General features: G+C 44.1%; 1 protein-coding gene across 2 annotated transcripts in view; it reads right to left on the bottom strand.

The window, feature by feature from the left end:
- VPS16 (VPS16 core subunit of CORVET and HOPS complexes) overlaps positions 1-19,264 on the bottom strand; it is a 31,593-nt gene extending 12,329 nt beyond the window's left edge. The window contains exons 1-12 of one of the 2 annotated variants that reach the window (XM_075608848.1): positions 19,105-19,245; positions 18,808-18,918; positions 18,157-18,245; positions 11,153-11,250; positions 9,893-10,021; positions 7,309-7,453; positions 7,102-7,217; positions 5,778-5,900; positions 5,110-5,165; positions 3,246-3,335; positions 2,845-2,939; positions 1,531-1,607 (exon numbers count right to left, since the gene is read on the bottom strand). In XM_075608848.1, coding sequence (XP_075464963.1) covers positions 1,531-1,607; positions 2,845-2,939; positions 3,246-3,335; positions 5,110-5,165; positions 5,778-5,900; positions 7,102-7,217; positions 7,309-7,453; positions 9,893-10,021; positions 11,153-11,250; positions 18,157-18,226 — 999 coding nt within the window. In that variant the 5' untranslated portion in view covers positions 18,227-18,245; positions 18,808-18,918; positions 19,105-19,245. Of the gene's footprint in view, positions 1-1,530; positions 1,608-2,844; positions 2,940-3,245; positions 3,336-5,109; positions 5,166-5,777; positions 5,901-7,101; positions 7,218-7,308; positions 7,454-9,892; positions 10,022-11,152; positions 11,251-18,156; positions 18,246-18,807; positions 18,919-19,104 lie in introns of both variants that reach the window. The other variant, XM_075608847.1, reaches the window with a different exon arrangement.
- Between the last annotated feature and the right edge of the window lie 2,347 nt (positions 19,265-21,611).

The raw sequence follows: 21,611 nt of genomic DNA, 5'->3' as shown, positions 1-21,611 counted from the left end.
ATTTCAGATGATAGAGCAGTGCAGCTTTGCCAAGATCATTCAACATCGCCTAAATCCGATTTAAATCACTATATTACCCAATAAGTGTATTTTTTCATCGTCTGTAGTTTTGCAACTGCTCACTGATTTTTAGCTAGTGTATTTTATTCCTAAAATGTGATAGGGTTGCCAGGTGTCCGGTATTGAATTGGACTGTCCAGTATTTGGACACACCGTCCAGTAAAAAAATGAGAGGTAATACCAGTGTGTGTGTGTCCTGTGGGGGAGGGGAGAGAGAAAATGAGAGGAATAGGAGGAGAGAGAGCGAATGAGAGGGACGTGGAGAGAGAGAGAGAGAGAGAGAGAGAGAATATGAGAGGGATGAGGGGAAGTGAGAAAAAGAGAGGAATAGGAGAGAGAGAAAAGAGAGGGATAGGGGGAGAGGGAGAGAATGAGAGGGATGGGGGAGAGAGAATGAGAAATATGTGGGGGAGGTGGCAGAGAGAGTGAGAGGGATGGGGTGAAAGGATATGGGGGGGGACAAAGGATGATGGGAAGGTTGGGGGGGGGGGGGGGGGAGAGAATATGACTGCCGGTATGTTATTTATAAATGATCCAACCGTTATGTCATTTTTTCAAAGGTTATCTCCAGGTATGCACCATTTTTTATATTGTATTACGTAACAAAATTATAGGGAGAGCACTCCGTCCCCAGAATTTTTTTTTTTAATGAAATACAATATACAGCTGAACCCCGTTATAGCGCAGTGCTCAGGGTCCACATAATGAGACCGCGTTATAACCGTAATTGCAAAATGGCCACCAGACAAAATTTTGAAAAAAATTAGGTAACGGTCAGATCATTTATAGATAACATACCATCCGACTGACTTTTCTTCTTGAGCGCGTTGCACCTTTCACCATTGTGTCCAGTATTTTTAGAGAAGTCACCTGGCAACATTAAATGTGCCCAAAAATGAAATCAAAATGGCCCTTTTCAGTTTGTAACATATCCATAATTGGGTTCAGACCGCTTCATCAGAAGATCAGTATAAAGCATGCAACACATTGCTGGATGTAGGCTGAAGTCACCTCTGTGCTTTCTGGCAGGGTGGTGCATTTCAGAATATGCTGTAGAGACTCCCATGTGGACACTCTACTGCAGGATGTGGGTCTTACATTTAAAATAAAAATTACAAATTAAACTAGAAAGGAAAAAAAAAAAGTAAGATTGACAATTTGCTCACTTTTATGCAGGTCATTTTGCAGGGGGAGCAGCGTCTGTGCAGGGCTTATTAATGTACTTGAAAAACGTTTTATGTATAAACAATTTTATTGACGGCTTACATTTATAAGTATATTCACGATTGTGGTTGTGTTATACTGTACTAACATTTTGTGCTGCTATATATACTGCACGGATGCATCTGGATTTAATGTTAATTTCCTTTGATGGATGTTTAGCACAAGAATGTTAGTGTTTTTGCAATTGGTGAAAACATCCCTGAGGTATTCATTTCCGGTGTATAATGAAAGCTGGATGGAACTCACCTCATATTCTTTTTGTGCCTCCAGTAAAAGTGCACCCGGGGCCATTGAGGCGATTTTAAAAATCTCTTCAGTTACCTCTAAGGAAAACAGAAAGGAACGAGGAATATTTTTAATTAGTAATTGTACTAGGTCTTTGTGTGCCATCTCCCGAAAGGTTTCATACAAACAAAAACATGGATCGACGAATTGCAAAGGTTAATAACATATTTTGCACAAAGCTTCCCTTCCATAAACATACAGGACAAGGTCGTTTAATATGCACTACTGTAAAGCTGTAAAAACAGTGATGCTTACATTCTACAATTGTGTATATGCCAACACGGTACAGATACCTCCACACACACGCTTCATAGAGTAAAAAGGTTTTACAAAATCCACACGATTTCCACAAAACTATGGAGCATGCGCTTCTTTTTTGTTGTTGTGTAGAAGTCGGTTGGATGTGGCTCATCTGAGAAACACAGGACGTTTTATAATAATAAAAAAATATATATCAAACATGTATGTTTTCCTTTGTCATCTGTGTTATTGGCATTGTGTGTGTGTGTGTGTTTATTTTTTTCAAATACCTTTTTGTAAAGATTCACTTATATACTGGAATTGTGACAATCTAATTTATTTATTTTTCCATAAAGAAAAATAATAATAATATAGATATATATTTATTAAGAACTAGCTGAGAGACCCGGCGTTGCCCGGGATGTAAATGCGTAATAGGTAGTATTATTTATAAATGGTGGAACAATAGGTGACTATTTGTTGTAAAGGTTGGATAATAATGTTTAAAAGAAAGATGGAAGAAAATGTAATACGATGTTGTATTAAATACCTAAAATAGACCTTTTACCAAATTATTTTTTTGATAAAGCGGCAAGAACACTACATAGACAATTAGACAAAATTAAACGTGCAGCACATAGATAGAAACATACAGCAAGTTTAGGGTTTTAGCATCTTCAGGACCCATTTTAGAAAATAGATTTGTATACAAAGGACACCAGAGGGTACTAATGTTTAAACGGAATAACACGCAGATCACAACCCAGTCTTAAAAAAAAAAAAAAAAAAAAAAGTCTTTATTCACACAAAGTATTTGTTTCCTTTTCTGTATATTGATCCAGTAGAAGGCAAACAAAAAAAACCTCCAGTGAAATATCATCCACAATGATTCAATTTGAACTTTTTCAGATGCAGCCACCGTTTGAGCCCCCAGCTAAGCATATACAGTACTTACTATTAAGAAGAGCATATCCATTTGTAGCACCGGGGAACTATTATTTACACACACACACAATTATATTATATAGTACATACTTGGGATTTCGTGCAGGAATTCATGTGTGGATCGAGAGAAAATTCTGACTCCATCCAATTCTGGCACCATGTAAGATTCCTCGTCCAAAGGGAATTTGCACTTCGTCAAGGTTTTTCCAGCATATATAGTTTATATATGAACAATATTCAGTAATGGGGTGCTCAAGGGACACCAACAGGTCAGGTTTTAAGGATATTCCTTCTTCAGGATGATTGAGCCACCTGTGCTAAAGCAGGGATATCCGTAAAACCTGACCTGTTGGTGGCCCTTGAGCACTGGAGTTGGTCACCCCTTTACTAGTAGGTACCTCTGCCAGTTACCAAAAATGAAGAAAAGTATTTAATAAAATACTACAACATATATCAATCCTGTGGAAATGGAAGGACTACGTAAAGGATATGAAATGCATTCAGCGGAGTTCCCAGCCACAACAAGAAGTTTTTCCCACATTAATGCAACAGCACGATGTTTACTGCGGGGTCTTATGCACCTAAACATAAGACGAACTGTGAGTAAATGGAGAATTTGGAAGAAAAACAGTATCCAAACGAATAAGAAGAGAGAGGTGTTATTGGACTCTAGGAAATATCTGAAAAAATTCAAGAAAAAAATACATAAGTAAAAATGAACTATACTTTATTTGAAAATCCACTGTTGATTAATTGGTCGACATGGTTTATAACCTTGGATATATTTGGCATGTGGTTCTTTACCCCTGCACTAGGTTCAAAAGCAGCAGTGGCACAGGAAAAGGATGTCAAATGCCACTCCACTCCACTCCACTCCACTCCACTCCACTCCACTCCACTCCACTCCACTCCCCCCCAACCGAAAACACATGGCGAGTTAAGGGGGAATCTGTATAAGGGGTTCCATAGCATCACTCCACTTCATACTGTAGGTCATTGTTAACGTCTCTTATCTGCTTCCTACGTAGGACTATTTTACGTCCCTAAAAATACTTGTACATTGGAATTGAATGTTTCCTGAACCATACTATGGTCGTCATACACCAGAAGTTCACTTCAGTGGTAAAGTATAAACGCTTGCAATGCTGAGTAAATGTTATTATCCATACAAACTGGCATGCTTAATGCGTGTGTTTATTAATGTAACATGCTCACTCAAGTGGACGCATGTGTGACCTGCAGAATCCTGACATTAGTTACTTCACCTTAATCCTTTGCCGGTTTTACATCTTTTGACCAGATCCACAGAGCTCCGCTAAGTCACGGCTCATAACGCCTACTGTATCCGCAAAGCGGATCAGATGCAAAAACAACAGCCGCTCTACAGCTCATTAACACAGGCTCAACGTCATTATTGTAGCATAATGTTGCGTTATCTGCTGGTAATATGAAGTCAAGTAGGTCTTGTTATTACTCTGATACAGACCCTGAAATAGGGGTTTAACTAAAGTTAAGAAAAAGAGGAGAGACAAGGGAATAACACTATGTTAGATAACATATGCCTCACTGTGGCGTTTCACCCCTTCAGACACAGGTAAAAGCCCCTTTTCAGGATTTGGATGCGAGTAATGGGAAGTTCAGGTATGACCTAACTAATGTGCTGTGGATACACATTATTGTAATGCCTCATTTGCATAGAGTTTGCAGGTAATTATCACTGACCGCTAAGGAAATGCTTTTTACGAGAGAAAACATGACAATGTTAAGTTATTGGCCTTTAAAGATACGCGCTTAGGTTGACCGTGACCTTAAATTAGGATAACGTCACGTTAATAACATAAAGCTTTGTGGATCAGGGCCTTGGCTTCTGAAGGAGCTAACAATTTGTAGCCCACAACACACACATTTGTCCTGCTGGTGCCAGTAACCCCAAGCACAGTTCTACAGAAGCGAAGGGTGTGTGGGTGTGTGGGTGTGTGGGTGTGTGTGTGTGTGTTCTTAAGGATTCTTAGTACATGGGACACACCAGCCCCCAAAGTGAACACCTCCCCTGCCACAGCAAGGCAGTTCACTGTGCTGGTTAACCTCTTGGCTGCAAAACCTCACTCAAAGTTTCATGGCTATATCACGACACAAAATTTTAGCATTTGGCACAAATTCTAGTGACTTGGTTTAATGCTTACATTTATGGGGTACTATTACGGCATCCGGTATTACTAATATTTACATATAATATCCATTTGCTTAATATTCAACTTTTCTCTGCTGAAGACTTTATCATTACACATATATACAATAGTAATGTGTAATAATAATAATAATAATAATAATAATATAAAAAAAAAAGGTACTTACCAGGCCATTTGCTTGGGTGCTACCCTTATATTTGATGTAAACTCGCACAGCTTTTCCTAAAATAATAAATAATGCAGTCACTAGGTCATAATGCAGTCACTAGGTCATGTAAATCTCCGCTCTAAAAAACAAATCCTGGGTAAAGGAGGTTTCCATAATAAAAATGAATATTGTACAAATAATGCTAATTTTATCATGTCCGCAACAGATTAAAGAAATGTACCACTAGGCAGATAACAGACACGCAGTATTCCTCCCACACTGGCAGAAGTCTAACATTAAAGAGGCAATCCAAGCAGGTGTTTATCTTTTTTATTTAACATAGGATTGAAGCAGGGGGGTGTCCGGAGCTGAACCCCATTAATTTCAGCTCTGGGGACCCCCCGCTTCTGGACATACAGACCTTCGTTAGGGTTTTCCGGTAGCCGCTCCGCAAATCAGGGATCACTATGTGGCTGCTTTTCAAAGCTTTTTATTGGTGGTTCTTGCAGCAAAGGTTTTTTTCACATTAACAAGGACATTTTTTACCAAAATCCCAGCAACTGGGACCATCGCAGTAGGGACAGGCAATAGAGTGGGAGGAGGGGGCAGGAATTGCTGCATTCAATTCATTTAGCAGCTTCAATGAAAAAATTCTATTTTTATCAATACCATTTTTGTGCCCGTACCTTTAATGACGATGTTCCCATCCATATGTATCCGCTGTCTGTGAAGAGCGCCAGGTATTTATAATTAAAAGACACCGACATCTGCAGGTAAGCTCCGGCCAGGGGACTCGCTCCAGGAAGGGTCTCAAATAGGAAGAAAAAAAAAATACCCAAATGTCATTGTATGTTGACGGTATCCTCTTTACACGCACAGAAGAACATAGAAGATGCTGCACTCAAGTGTGGCATCTTCTCTGGTTGTACTGAAGGCTGTTCGACCAGGACGACACGAGACACCGGCAACGAGACCAAGCGGGAGAAAGAGTACACCAGAGGATAAGTATTTTATTCTCAGAAGTGAAAATGTGTGACTGCAGGGCTCAATTGCACTCAAGATACAAAGCTGATCTCTCCAACTTCTTTTTTTATTGAACGCCATAGACCATAGACATGAAATGTCTTTATACATAATGTATAACCCTGTTCATTTAATGTAACCATGTATCTGTCATCATAACTCTGTGCCCAGGGCATACTTGAAAACGAGCGGTAACTACGCCAGCCTTACTACCCGCATTTCAGAAGATATTGACCTCCCAGCACCTTTCAAAAAGAAGGCTATATGTTGGTGCTAGCTACGTCAGCCAATGAATGAGATGAAAACGGGAGCGCACTGCATTGTTTCCCCCGATTCATTTGCTTGGTGGCATTGAGGTAATGGGGGACATTTCTACTTCCCCGAACGTTTCAAGAGAGCTTTAGATCATGGTCATCTGAATATTAAACGTTCTTGTTCACACAACGCATATTTCAGATCTACCTCCTGGACTGTTTACCTAAAGGAAGTGGGATCAGGGTAAAATAATGCAACGTATAAAAAAAATATCTATTAATTTATTTTACAATATAGTAAGTGGGACTGTAGCTTTAGACAAACCAAACAACCTTTACTAAATCAACATCATAAAATCAATAAATGCTATTTATATAAAATATTTATACACCGGTATGTGTAGTTATTTCTCTTCACTTTTATTGTTAACATTACCTATACCATTTAACTATACTCTGCCGCAGAGCCTTAAGAGAAGCTATACATCTTGTAGGAGCTCTAAAGAAACTCACAATCCTATTTTCGAATATTGTTGAAATACAGAACAGGAAGCAAAAAAGCCTGTCAGACCAGAGGGCAATAGTTGTCCCTCCGCCAACGGTTACACAACAATATCCTATAGTCAAACAGTATGTTTAGCAATGGGGTAGTGGGAAATGTCCACTAGTCTCACATACAGTATGCTATACCGGGTAGAATATCTAAATTGCAAGTTAATGTATTCTTACTTACCAGAATAGAGTACGATGTATTATCCAAGAGGTACAGCTCTTTGCCTATTGCTATCAAAACCATTGTTACTCTGTCCTGGAAAAGGACTGTCCAACAAGAAGGCGGACTTTTGGGACCTGATTTAAAAACAGCAGCAGGCACCGTAAATATACTACTTCATAAAAATAACACCTCTTATTCTCTATGTTTTCCCAGAGTGAAGGTTACCTGGTATTTCTGCCATCCTGCGCAATTTGAGATCATCAATGTTTGAGGTGATGGTAAATTTGAATGCCCTTGTTAATATGGCAATGCCCGTTCCATATTCAGTGTGGAAAACCTTTGCCTCCAGAACCTGGTTTTGTTTAACTTCCTGGTTAGGAAAGAAAGAAAAGGATATGTGACAAGTGACTGCATGTGGCACTTAATCACAGTATTATGTATTTGTGCGTGGCACATTATCGCACAGGCAGCACTTTCATTTCAAGTATCTAGAGCAGTGGGAGGGCAACTCCAGTAGTCAAGGGCCACCAACAGGTCAGGTTTTACCCTGGAATTACCCAGCGCCGTTTCCAATTTAGTGCCGGTCCCAGCCCTCTGCTGCCGGGTCCGGATAGCTAAAAAAGCGTCGGGTAAATCGGGTAATTTCCGGGTACCCGGTACATCACTACAAACTAAAGCCCTCTCCCGCCTTAAACCTTTTTCACTGACTGCCCCACACCTCTGGAATGCCCTTCCCCTCAGTACCCGACTAGCACCCTCTCTATCCACCTTTAAGACCCACCTTAAGACACACTTGCTTAAAGAAGCATATGAATAGCACTGTGGATATTCTGAACACATGATACATAAAGCTTGGCCCCCTGCAGACGCACTTACCAGAACTCCCTCCTACTGTCTCTGTACGTTCTACCTACCTACCAATTAGACTGTAAGCGCCTCGGGGCAGGGACTCCTCTTCCGAAATGTTACTTTTATGTCTAAAGCACTTATTCCCATGATCTGTTATTTATATTATCTGTTATTTATTTGATTACCACATGTATTACTACTGTGAAGCGCTATGTACATTAATGGCGCTATATAAATAAAGACATACAATACAATAGTTACACTTTGTGCATTGGGTGAAACTTCCCCCTTTCAATTCTAATCTCTGTTAGGCATGAAATACTATCTCCAACAACTTTATTTAGTACACTCGTACTTGTATTATGACCATCTCACCCTACAACCTGCACCTTTAATCCTGGTCCCTCACCTCTCCTCCCTGGTACACTAAATCATCTATTTAACTTCTAATCTCCGGCACATTCCCATCTTCCTTAAAAACATGCACTCATCACGCCTATTCTAAAGAAGCCCTCTCTTGATCCAGTCGCTCTGTCTAACTACCGCCCTATCTCTCTTCTCCGCTTTGCCTCCAAATTACTTGAGTGTCTTGAACTTGACTCGCTGTCTCTTCTCCAACTCCCTGCCCTAACAAAAGTAGCCAATGATCTAATCACAGCTAAATCGAAGGGTAATTTCTCCTTATTAATTCTCCTGGATCTCTGCTGCCTTCGACACTGTTGAACACCCGCTTCACTCCATTGGCCTCTGTGACGAAGCCCTCTCCTAGTTCAACTCCTATGTATCCAACCGCTCTTTTAGCGTTTCCTTCTCTGTTGTCTCCTCTTCATTCCCTCTTTCTTTCGGGGTCCCACAAAGGCTACACACAACTAATGCAATGTTTTGGCTTTCAGTATCACCTCTATGCCGATGACACCCAAATATACCTCTACTCCCCTGTCCTGTATCACCAACGCCTACGGGATGTCACCTGAAGCTTAACATACCCAAAACAGAATTAATAATCCTTCCTCCCTACACCCAACTCTCCCTCACTGTCAATACCACCACAATCTCATCAACACACCAAATCTGCTACCTAGGAGTCATCTTTGACTGTGTCCTCTCCTTCATCCCTCACATTCAAGCCCTCACCAAGTCCTGCCACCTCCACAGTATTGCTAGGATACCCACTTTTCTCACTCATGACGCAACTAAAATCCGAATTCTCTCACTTATCCTGTCTCGCCTTGACTACTGCAACCTTCTCCCAATTGGCATTCCCCTCATCCGCCTGTCCCAACTTCAATACATCCAAAGTGCTGCCAGACTCATCTACCTCCCTCACCGCTCCACTTCGCAAATCTCTACACTAGCTTCCCATAGCCTCTAGAATTACATTTGTAGACTTAAAAAGTGCTCAACAATGCTGCCCCCTTACATCTCAGCTCTCGCCCCCACATATAGTCTTAAACACCCCCTCTATCCTGCCCACAAAAGCTACTTCTCCTCCTGCCTTAATACCGCCTCTCACTCCCGCCTACAAGACTTTTCCCATGCTGCCCCCCCCCCCCCTCTCTGGAATTCTGTACCACATACCATCACTCTCCCCCAACTTTCAGACATTTAAAAACTCACCTTTTTATCCCTAACACCCACCCCATCCTATATGTACCAGCTGTGCGGCTGGACCAAACTCCACACTATCTAACACCCCGAAACCTTAATGGGGCTAGCTGTACGGTTGGACCATATCCAACCCAGTGTACCTGTTTGTGCTGGTTTGTCCTTATTCGTACGTCACTCTGTTTATGCAATTGATGTCACTCTGTATCGTGCTGCAGAATATGTCGGCGCTTTACAAATAAATGCCAATTATAATAATAATAATAATAATAATAATAATAAAGATCCCCTCTCTAAAATCAGTTCTAAAAGGTGGGCGAGTTCATTGTTGATATATAGATAAATCTATACATACATTCCCCATGCTGAAATGGCGCTTGAATTCACAAAATATGTCATAGACCAGTACAGTTCCATCCTCCTGGATACAAAGGAGGTCTTCAGTAACCGTCCAGCCTAGATGCACAACCTGGCCACTTTTCCACTGAAAAGAAAAAAAATATTTGTACATATAATCTGTTATGATGCAGAACATGATAAACAATATTAACGTAACTATAACACTTTCCAAATACAAAACAAACTAACCAGGCCCCGGGATAACATCTTTTCAGATGCAAGTGTCTACCGCACACTTTAAGACAGCGGTGCGCAAAGTGGAGGGCGCAGGATTTGTTTGGGGGGGCGTGGGCGGTTGCTGAGGCCCCATGCTCTTCCCCAAGACATTTAAATTAAATGTCGGGGATCGCGTGAGGCCTCTGTAACTCACTTACCGGGGTTCAGGCGCGTTGATGTGACGCGTCGCCATGGCAACCAGCGTCAAATGACGCCGCAGTGTCATCACACATCCGTCTCCATGGCAACGGGGTCATGTCACGTGACCCCGCTGCATCATTTGACACCGCCAAACCAGGTAAGGGGGGGCGCGAGAGCGAGGGAGAACAAACAGGGGAGGGCAGCTCAAAAAGTTTGCGCTCCCCTGCTTTAAGACACCTGGATGGAAACGCCCTAACCTCTCCACAGACTCCTACCGTCAACTTAGCCCACCATGTCTACAATGACCAACTCATCTTTCAATCCTGCTCCGTACATCTATACCAAAGATGCCCTATTTGGACTCCGCTTGCCTTGAGTGTAGCCCTCACACCAGCATTTTTTGGGGGTTTTACCTACCCCTCCCCCTCGCCTTAAAAATACTTTAGTCTGGCTTGTCTACAAACTACTCTGAGACCCCCGAAAAGCAGCTTTATTTAAACAGGGATACGTCCCTGTTACAGTCCTGTTTTGGATGAGGCAGTTAAACAATACACATTTGGACTGTTTGACAAACTTAGGGGGGAGAGTTTTTGCGGGTTAATGCATCCGATATAATGATAGCTGACATTTAAGTCACTAGCCGTTAATGCCGGATCGGGTGTTCTCTGCAACAAACCTTAGTGAATCCCTCAAATAGTGTCCTTTCATGTAACATTCATAATGCTTCCTAGCTCATTAAAAGAGAACACTTCCATACATACTGTGCCCTGAGACAATTTGTAATCAACTAATAAAACGTAGCACCTTACACACATCCGACACCCATAACACATCTGTAATACTCAGCACAAACACTTACCGGAATAGTAGATAAAAGAACTCCAGAGGCAGAATAAATCTCCAAAACAGGTCGCGTACTGCCCGACTTCTCTTTTGTCGAATAATTCTTCATTAAAGCTAAGAAAAAAAAGGGAAGGGGGTGGGGGGGCGCAGGTTAATCACCCTTGTAATACATGAAAGGAGCTATTATTCTTTATCTGCAATGACTAGCAGCACGGCCTGTACGACTCACATTTATCTTTATTACACTGTTGCAGATAAAATGCTGCCTTGGACATGGGGAGAGGAGGAAAACATCCCTGCAAAGAAGAGGGACGCAAGATGTCCCGAAAGAGAAGTGGGAAAAGGTGGTAGGATCCTCACAGAAAGGAGAAGAGGGAGAGTGGGAGAGGAAAGTATCTCAACAGTAAGGACAAAAGGAGGAACATCTATCTCAGGCCTGCACAACTTGTAATGAGAGAAGGGCCGAACTGCTCCAAGGAAAACAGATTCGGGCCGCACGGGTAAAATCATCATCATCATCATCATCATCTCTCCTCCAGCACCCCTCATCAATCTCTCCCAGCACACCTCATCAATCTCTCCCAGCACACCTCATCAATCTCTCCCAGCACCCCTCACCATCCTCATATCTGCCCCAGCACCCCTCATCATCCTCATATCTCCCCCAGCACCCCTCATCAACCTTTGCGAGACTCACCCACTATCTCACCCCCCCATCTCTCCCCATCACCCATACACAATATTCCCCCTCCACATAAAACATAATACCCCCCTACAGCCCACACATCCCACCCCCCTGCACATCCCCCCCCTGCACCTCACATCCCCCCCCCTGCACCTCACCTCACATCCCCCCCCCTGCACCTCACCTCACATCACATCACCCCCCCCTGCACCTCACCTCACATCACCCCCCCTGCACCTCACCTCACATCACCCCCCCTGCACATCTCCTCACATCACAGCACCCCCTGCACCTCACCTCACCACACATTACCCCCCTGCACCTCTCCTCACCCCCCCCTGCACCTCTCCTCACCCCCCCCCCTGCACCTCTCCTCACCCCCCCCCCCCGCACATCACCCCCCCCTGCACCTCACTTCACATCACCCCCCCCTGCACCTCACCTCACATCACCCCCCCCCTGCACCTCACCTCACATCACCCCCCTGCTCCTCACCTCACATCACCCCCCTGCACATCTCAGCACCCCCCTGCACCTCACATCACTCCCCTGCACCTCACATCACTCCCCTGCACCTCACATCACTCCCCTGCACCTCACATTACCCCCCTGCACCTCTCCTCACATCACCCCCCCTGCACCTCTCCTCACATCACCCCCCCGCACCTCTCCTCACATCACACCCCCTGCACCTCTACTCACATCACCCCCCCTGCACCTCTCCTCACATCACCCCATACAGCTCACTTCACGGCGGCAGAGCAGGCAGGACTAGCGCAATCGCAAACAAGAAGTGCCACACGCATACAGCGCGCAGTCCTGAGAGCAGGAGGAGGGGGAGAGTGGACTCACGCGTGAGGAGGGGGAGAGTGGACTCGAGGAGGGGGAGAGTGGACTCGAGGAGGGGGAGAGCAAACTCGCGGGGGAGGAGGGGGAGAGCGGGCTGAAAGCGGGCTCGCGGGGGGGGGAAAGCAGGCTCAGGAGGGAGGACAGGGAAAGCCGCCGCGGGCCAGAGGGCCGCGTGTTGTGCAGGCCTGATCTATCTCAATGTAGTCACATCAATCAATATGGATACTACATGTATTAAGACGTTGCGAGTTCTGATGTCTAAAGTAAGTCGGTAGCAATAAATCAACACCCTTTTTCTCTCTTGTTAGACACTGTTCCTGTGCCGGCTGCTACCTTGCCTAATATCAAAGTACACAGGCATTGAAAAAAATGACATGACATTGTTGATATTCAGGATAATAACGGAAAACCAATACAGTGATGGCAGTCTCAGTTGCTGAGTTTGTTTGACATTGCGAAGCATTTTAATGTAACAACACGCGAGAGGCTAAAGTAGTAAATTAGTAGTAAAAACCCTGCCTGAAACACGTGAACTGGGTTTAAATCCCAGTGTCGGCTCTCCTTGTGGCAGATATTTGGGGCCATATTTACCAACCAATGCTACTCCATAAGACACCGCTTAGTAAATATGGCCTTTTGCGGCCCATTCAAGTGTGCAGGTTTTAAGGTATTTTCCTGCACTTCAAAAGGGGTCTTATACAATAGCAGTGCTTGGTAAATGTGGCCGTTCATGGCTTATTCACCTGAATAGCCATGTGAAAATCTCAGGCAGCAGAATAAGTAGCCTTCGGCATGCAGGGACGCCACTGCAGGTGCACACAGTCCTCGAGGCGTAGCCTGTACAACAGGAACTGATGTCATAGGTGCTTCGTCAGGGAAATCCTCTGACAAAGCACCCGTTGTGCCAAACGCGTTGGGATTGGTCAAGCCTTGTCTGTTACATCAGTTCGCCTCATGGATAGTATGCACCTGCAGTGGCGTCCCTGCATGCCAGATGCTACTCATCTACTTTCATTTACTTGAATTTATTTATAAAATATTTTACCAGGAAGTAATACATTGAGAGTTACCTCTCGTTTTCAAGTATGTCCTGGGCACAGATTAAGACAAATAATACATGGTTACAAATACAGTTACATACATGAACAGGGTATACATTATATACAAGACATTGCATGCAGTTAAAGAAAATATATATTATGGGCAAATGAAACAGTTACAGACCAGATTAAAATGTGTGACAGCCTTAGATTTTAAAGAACTTAAACTGGTGGTGGATGTGAGAGTCTCTGGTTGGTTGTTCCAGTTTTGGGGTGCACGGTAGGAGAAGGAGGAACGTCCGGATACTTTGTTGAGCCTTGGAACCATGAACAGTGTTTTGGAGTCTGATCTCGGGTGATAAGTGCTGCATGTGGTAGGGGCGAGGAGCTTGTTCAGATAGCTGGGTAGCTTGCCCATAAAGAATTTAAAGGCAAGACAGGAAAGGTGAACTTTGCGCCTAGACTCAAGTGATGACCATTTTGCAGTGATGTGTGTTGTAGTTGCATTGGAGAACAAAACGACAAATTGAATTGTAGAGGGTGCCAAGTTTGCTAAGGAGGGTTTGAGGTGCCGTGCCATATACTATGTCTCCATAGTCAATAATTGGCATTAGCATCTGCTGTGCGATACGCTTTCTGACCAGGAGACTTAGGGAGGATTTGTTCCTGTAAAGTACCCCTAGTTTGGCATAGGTCTTGGTTGTCAGTGTATCAATGTGCATTCCGAATGTTAAGTGGGAATCAAACCATAAGCCCAGGTATTTAAAACTAGTGACAGGGGTTAGGGTGTTAGCGTTGGTTCTAATCTGGAGCTCAGTCGCTGGAAGCTTTAAAATTTAGTCTTGGTCCCAAATACCATTGTTACAGTCTTGTCAGTGTTTAAAAACAGTTTGTGTTGGGAAATCCAGTTTTCGAGTCTCAAAAAGTAAGACTGAAGTATGTGTTGAAGGTCAGAGAGGCTATGGCTGTGTGCATATAGGATTGTGTCATCTGCATACATGTGTATTGAGGCTTCCTTACAAGCTGTGGGAAGATCATTAATGAACACAGAGAAGAGCAGGGGCCCCAGAACAGAGCCTTGCGGGACACCACAGGTGATATCCAGGGGGTTGGAGTTAGAGCCTGAGATGGACACATGTTGGGATCTTCCTGATAGGTAGGACTGAAACCAGTTTAAAGCATGTTTCCCTATTCCAGAGCTCTGGAGTTTGTTAAGCAGGATAGCATGATCAACTGTATCAAAAGGCTCTGCAAAATCTAGGAATACTGCACCAGTGAGTTGTCCCCGTTCCATTCCACAATGGATTTCATTGCAAACTTTTAGCAGGGTAGTTACGGTGGAGTGTTTGGGACGAAAGCCAGATTGGAATTGGCTAGGGAAATTTGTCTTGGTATAGTAATCGCTTAATGGCCTATAACATATCTTGCAGCGCAAGCATCTTATAATTTAGCACCGATTAGCAAACATGGCCCTATATTTTCTAGGCAGCAAAAAAATGTCAGCTCTCCAGGACAGGTACAAGTGTCCCCCCCCCCAAAAAAAGGGATGTATAGAACTGCATATATTGTTAGCGCTAAATAAGAGAAAATACTATTACTGTGGTCGTACAATAGAGCTACTAGAACAAATTATAATGTTGATAACCAGTTTTGCTTAAAGGTGCAGTGCTACGTAACAGGTCAAAAATGTTTTTGAAGTGAAACTTCCTTAGTGGCACCTCATTCGTGATGGGGCAAAAAAGAATTGTGGAGACAGAAATGAAACGGATGTGACGTCAGTGCTGGCAGTTGAGGCCGGGCTGTGTTCTGGCTCAGCCCGACCCCAACACTGACATCACACCCGCTCCACAAATCGCTCCTAATGGACTGCGCTCCCTCTACACAGCCACAGACATGCAGCGGCGGCGGCGGCGATAGCCGCCGGCGCCGCTCCTAACGTCCGCAATTTCCCCTAGGTGGAGATGCGCACGGGTGGCATCCGGGGCAACCCGCTGACCGGCTCCTTGGACCAGGCCCGCTCTCTGTCCCAGCCGCACGCTCTGCCGGGCTGGTGACTCAGACAGAGCCCCCCTGCGCATGCCAATCGTCCCACACGTCCGTCGCCGCCGTTCCTAACTGCCGCCGCTGCCCACGCCCGCTGACATGCGCGGTAGTCATGGCGACGCTCGCTGACAGCTCGGAGACCTCCTTGCGCTGCCGGGTGAATGAGGAGGACGGCTTTCCCCCCCTCCTCCTCCTCCTCCCCCGCTCCACATTTACTCACAGCCGAGATCCTGCATTAGTGCGGCTGCGCCGAACTGCTGCTGCTCTCCGCGGGGGCCGTGGACGTGGTGCGGGACGTGGTGAGCCAGAGCTCCTTCCAGTACTGCGGGCTGGTGACGGCGGTGAGCCCCGGGGAGGCCGAGGGGGCCACCAGCAGCTGGAGGAGTGGATGGGGAACATGAACTTCACGGCTGAGGTGATGTGGGCGCTGCTGCTGCTGATCCCGATCTCCCCGCACCTATTCCTGGCCCCGGCCTTCTCCTCTCTCTTCCCGCTGCTACCTGGCAGAGACCTGCAGGCTCTCAACTGCAGCTGGCCAGACAAGAAGAGGATCCCGGGGCTGGGGGACGTGGAGCTGCCCTCCTTGCCCCCCGAGCTACAGCTTCACATCCGGAGACTCAACCGCCTGATGGAGGGTATTGGGGTGAGAGAGGAGTGCTTCTCGTGGGGCACCTGAGTAGGATCATTGCGGGGGAGCTGGCCAGCTATCCTCAGACGAGAAACCGCAGGAAGCATACACTGACACACACACACACAGACTGACACACATACACACTCACTCACTCACTCACTGACTGACACATACACTCACACTCACTGACTGACACATACACTCACACATTCACTTACTGACTGACACACACACACTCACTGACTGACGCACATACACACGCACTCACTGACTGACGCACGTACACACGCACTCACTGACTGACGCACGTACACACTCACTCACTGACTGACGCACGTACACACGCACTCACTGACTGACGCACGTACACACGCACTCACTGACTGACGCACGTACACACGCACTCACTGACTGACGCACGTACACACGCACTCACTGACTGACGCACGTAGACACGCACTCACTGACTGACGCACGTAGACACGCACTCACTGACTGACGCACGTACACACGCACTCACTGACTGACGCACGTACACACGCACTCACTGACTGACGCACGTACGCACGCACTCACTGACTGACGCACGTACACACTCACTGACTGACGCACGTACTCACTCTCTGACTGACGCACATACACACTCACTCGCTGACTGACGCACGTACACACTCACTGACGCACGCACACCCTCTCACTGACTGACGCACGTACACACTCACTCACTGACTGACGCACGTACACACTCACTGACTGACGCACGTACACACTCACTGACTGACGCACATACACACTCACTCACTGACTGACGCACGTACACACACACTCACTGACTGACGCACGTACACACTCACTCACTGACTGACTGACGCACGTACACACTCACTCACTGACTGACACACACACCCCAGTGATGCGCCCCCAAGTGATGTGCCTACTCCCCCGCTGCCGAGCACCTCCCATGTCCCGTACCTCCGCTGGGGGGCTGGCTGCAGCAGGAAACACAGCCCACAGGTCCACCGGGGGGAGGAGACTCAGACAGAGTTCCCCGTGTCCGCAGCTACGTCGTGGTGGGGGTAGGTCACAGAGAGAGACATACACACCACAGACACACACACACACACACACACACACACTGACCCACGCAGATACAAAGAATTCAGTTACTATAAATATAGATGTGCAAATAGCTAAAACATGTGGTCAAACTTTTGTGTTTTGGAAGTGAAATTGTTTTGTGATTTTTAATTAAAAACATCACCATCACAAATAAAATTTCTGTGACAAAAAACAAAGAAGTTTCACTTACTATGCGCGTGCTCAGCACACACAGCTTTTTTTATATAAATATAGCAGTGTAATTGGTTGCCTTAAAAAGATTCAACCAATCCAAGTAACTGTTGGGCTTATTTTATTCTCTGAAAAGTGTATATGTTTTCCTTTTCGCAGGGTCTATTGCATTCAAGTCTCTACTTATGTGACTAATTATGCCATCATAATTACTTTGCAAGCAAACGACAAAATAAAAAATATTGCATTATCCTACAAACCATTTGTTTACAATTAAAAAATGTTTTATTTGTCTGAAATATATATAATTTATTTTATTATTATAAATTTTTTTTTTTTTTTTTTAGAAAAGGTGCTGGTCTGCTCAATTTAACATGCCACTGTTATTATTATAATTTCTTCCTACGGCGGGCTGTCCCATTAACAAAGTTTAACATTTACAGACACAAAATGAAGTTAAAGTATATTTTTAAAAGACATACCTATTGGTCCCCCATAAGGCCCAACTGCCACTAGACAATCTTTCCAATCCTCTTTTAGCTTCCATTCCATGCGGTACAAATCAAACTTACTGTAATGAGAATATAAACAATGGACGTTAGGATAACAATGATGTTGGGGGTTTATTGCTTTGTTTTAGAACATAGTGATGTCAATAGAAGATAGTACAAAGTATGCAAAATAAACACATAGCACAGAGAGCAATATATCAAACTTAGTCTACCATAAAATTGACGCTAAATGTTAAATTATCTTACAAAGCTGCATAAAGCAAAATCGCAGACTGCCAACACCTGGGGCCAGGCACAAGGAATATTTTCTGCATATTTGTCAATCCTAAGGGATAACAAAATGGCCAATAGCCACATCATGGCCTGTGGGCCAAGCAGCAAGGGGAACATTGCAATGGCGCGAGGCCATCGCTGTCAAACTACTGGCACCTAACTGGTGTCTATGGTAAACATGTACATCATTGGTGGAAAACATGTGGTCGTCAAACCCACAGCTGCAACGTGGGTTGGATGACACAAATTATAGTGAGACACCTAGGCACAAAGATAGGGAACAGAACATATAGTACATCCTAGCGCACAGTTTCCCTTTTTTGAAGGCAAGTACAGTGTTGCACTCACATTTGGATGTCCTGCTCTTTTCCCTGCTTTTGCGCCTAGGTCATCCTTTCTGTGAATCTTCTATCGTCTCAATGTTTGTGGGGTTGAGGAATTTGGCATTAATAAGGACAACTTAAACAAATATAAATATATAAAATAGTTTCACTTGATATATTGTATATAATATAAAAATATCTATCTCTCTCATATATACACACGCAAATTACAAGGATATAAATTCACGTTAATTATACACATTACATATGCAGTTTATTCACAATAAAGGGTCAATTAGGATAAAGGCGGTAACGCACTAACCGGTAATAAGCGTCCCCCAGCGGGTACCAGTTGGCAGTGTAAAAATCCATATCTAGAGCTTTTGATGCGCAGATATCCAACACTATGTACTGTGACAGCACTGGGTGAGATGAGATGTCTCACTCCGGAGATCACGTGACCGCACACACTTCCGCCCTTCTTAGATCACATGACCGCACACACTTCCGCCCTTCTTAGATTACATGACCTCGCGCGCGCACCTCCGCCAAGCTGACATCCTGCTGTACTAGTGAAATACAGAAAGCGGTGAACTTGTGCATGTCGTTAGCTACGGAAGGTGCCGGTGATGACCAATATTCCGGCGCTTGTAGTAAGAGTGCACGCATTTCAACAACAGACGTCTCCCCCAGTCATTATTAGGATGGGGTCCTATGTGTGTGTGTAATACACTACTACATATTGTGTTATAAATAAAATATGTATTTTAGAATGTATCATAAGATACTATCTAATCTGTTTCACTGAAATGTACAAAATATATACTCAGCATATAGCTGAAAATAAATATATTAGCTTAAAATCTTATACATCTGCCATTATCAAGAATATTTTGTGTAACCCCTGGAGACTTAGGCCCATATTTACTAAGCGGTTCTATTCAATAAAGACATCTTTCTGCTCATTCAGTTGCATGGGCCCATAAAGTGTCTTATGGAGAAGCAGTAATGTTATGACTTTTATGTTGATCAATTCCTTATCTGTCTGTGTCTAATAAGTCTTATGGGAAAGCACATTTTAGTAAAACATGCCCTTATTGTACACAGGCTGAAACCCACTGCTTTAGACCAGTATTTCTCACCTCTGTTCAGGCATCCCAGCCAGAACACATTTTAGGAATAGCCCATGAATTACTAAGCGCACATGCACGCACCCAATGTTAATGACAAAGTATACTTGTAAACCAGCAATCAAAACAGAAAATGTAAAGGAGAGGAAGAAAGCGTACATTTCTCATTTAACACTACAATATAATAGATCCATTTAGTCCCAAGCCAAGGGCCAGGTTGGTAGGATTGACCTCTGCAGTATTTTTGAACCTCGCCTAGTCGGGGCGTTTTAATACACACTTATTGCACTGAGCCCTGTTCACCAGAGAGCACTTTGAACTCGACTAGTTCACCATGGGTTGTTCCAGCGAGAGATGGTCCGACGTCCTTGTGCACCAGCTGACATAAGACATCTCACAGTCAGGGTTTCCACCACTCGTGGTTTCGGCCACATATCTCCGTGTTACAGGTTTACCTGAAACATCTCCGGACAGCCACGGTATCTACCCCTGCATATCGTCAACATAGCTGTGTGATGTCAAATGACGCCGCAGTGCAATAACAACGGGACACTACATGATGTCATGGTATCCTGTGATGCCCGTTGCCATGACAATGGGACACTACACGGTGTTCCGTTGCGACACCTCAGCGCTATAAGGCGTCACATTGTCATGGCAACGTGCACCATTTGACTTCGCAGAGACATTCTGACTAGACGTTGCAGGGGGAGATGCTGCCGGTAAGAGAAATAAATATATAAATAAGATAAATGTTAAAAATGTTATTGCAAAAATTTTCAGGTATACCTTTAATAGAAGGTGGCAACCCTGCTCACAGTCAGACGGATATGGCCGACAGAGTCGTTTGGCTGAAGTTACCGCTTAAGAGCACGGTTCCACAGGCACCCAGCACAGACTGTGAGAACTTTTGCTTGCCGTACAGCCAAAGGGTCCTTCTAGTTACACACCAGAGCCCAGTCGTCACTTCACTGGTGACACGGAGCACTGGACAGAAGCACATTCACCTTGGGCTCCACCGTGAAAACAAATCACTACCATTAGCTCCTACATGGGAATTTCAGCCCATGTGGGGATATCTTTTTTTTACCTATATTGGCCTGAAATTTGAAATAAAAGCGAGACATTTTTCCCAATACGTGATATTTTTCAGTTTGACTTTTTTCTAAAACTGCCAGATCGTGCGGAGTCACATTTACGTAAACTAAGTGCAATTAAAAAAAAGGTTAGACAGAAGCAGGTCCATAACCCATAACTATATCAGTGCAACAACACTGACATTATATTGAGATACGCTTCATTTTTTTTTAGTCTTATCTGCTGATTTCTTTGATCTTTTGAATTGTCCTAATTGATTATCTTTAGACTATACATGGCCAAACTTTCCTAAGAAATGAACCCGGTTTGATATAATAATGGAGATTGCTGCTACTCAGAGAATCGAAAGTGTTAGTACCTTGAACTAAAAAAAAGCATGGTAACAAAAGTCAAATTAGTTTTCTAGTCTAGTCTATTAGTTTTCAGGAACCCCAGTGTTAAGTATTCGTCTTTTTTATATATCATTTTGCTTGTGTTAGTATTAAGTATTGGCTTACACAGATATATTTGTACATAGATGTCAGAGTAACTTTTCTGGAGAAATAGCTTTTAATAAATAAAATACGTGTTTTAGAATTACTTTTATAAATTACGATATAAT

This window comes from Ascaphus truei, chromosome 7 (genome assembly GCF_040206685.1).
Source record: "Ascaphus truei isolate aAscTru1 chromosome 7, aAscTru1.hap1, whole genome shotgun sequence".
Classification (NCBI taxonomy): Eukaryota; Metazoa; Chordata; class Amphibia; order Anura; family Ascaphidae; genus Ascaphus; species Ascaphus truei.
Note: the sequence above shows the minus strand (reverse complement) of the source record. Positions and strands in the feature narration are given on the sequence as shown.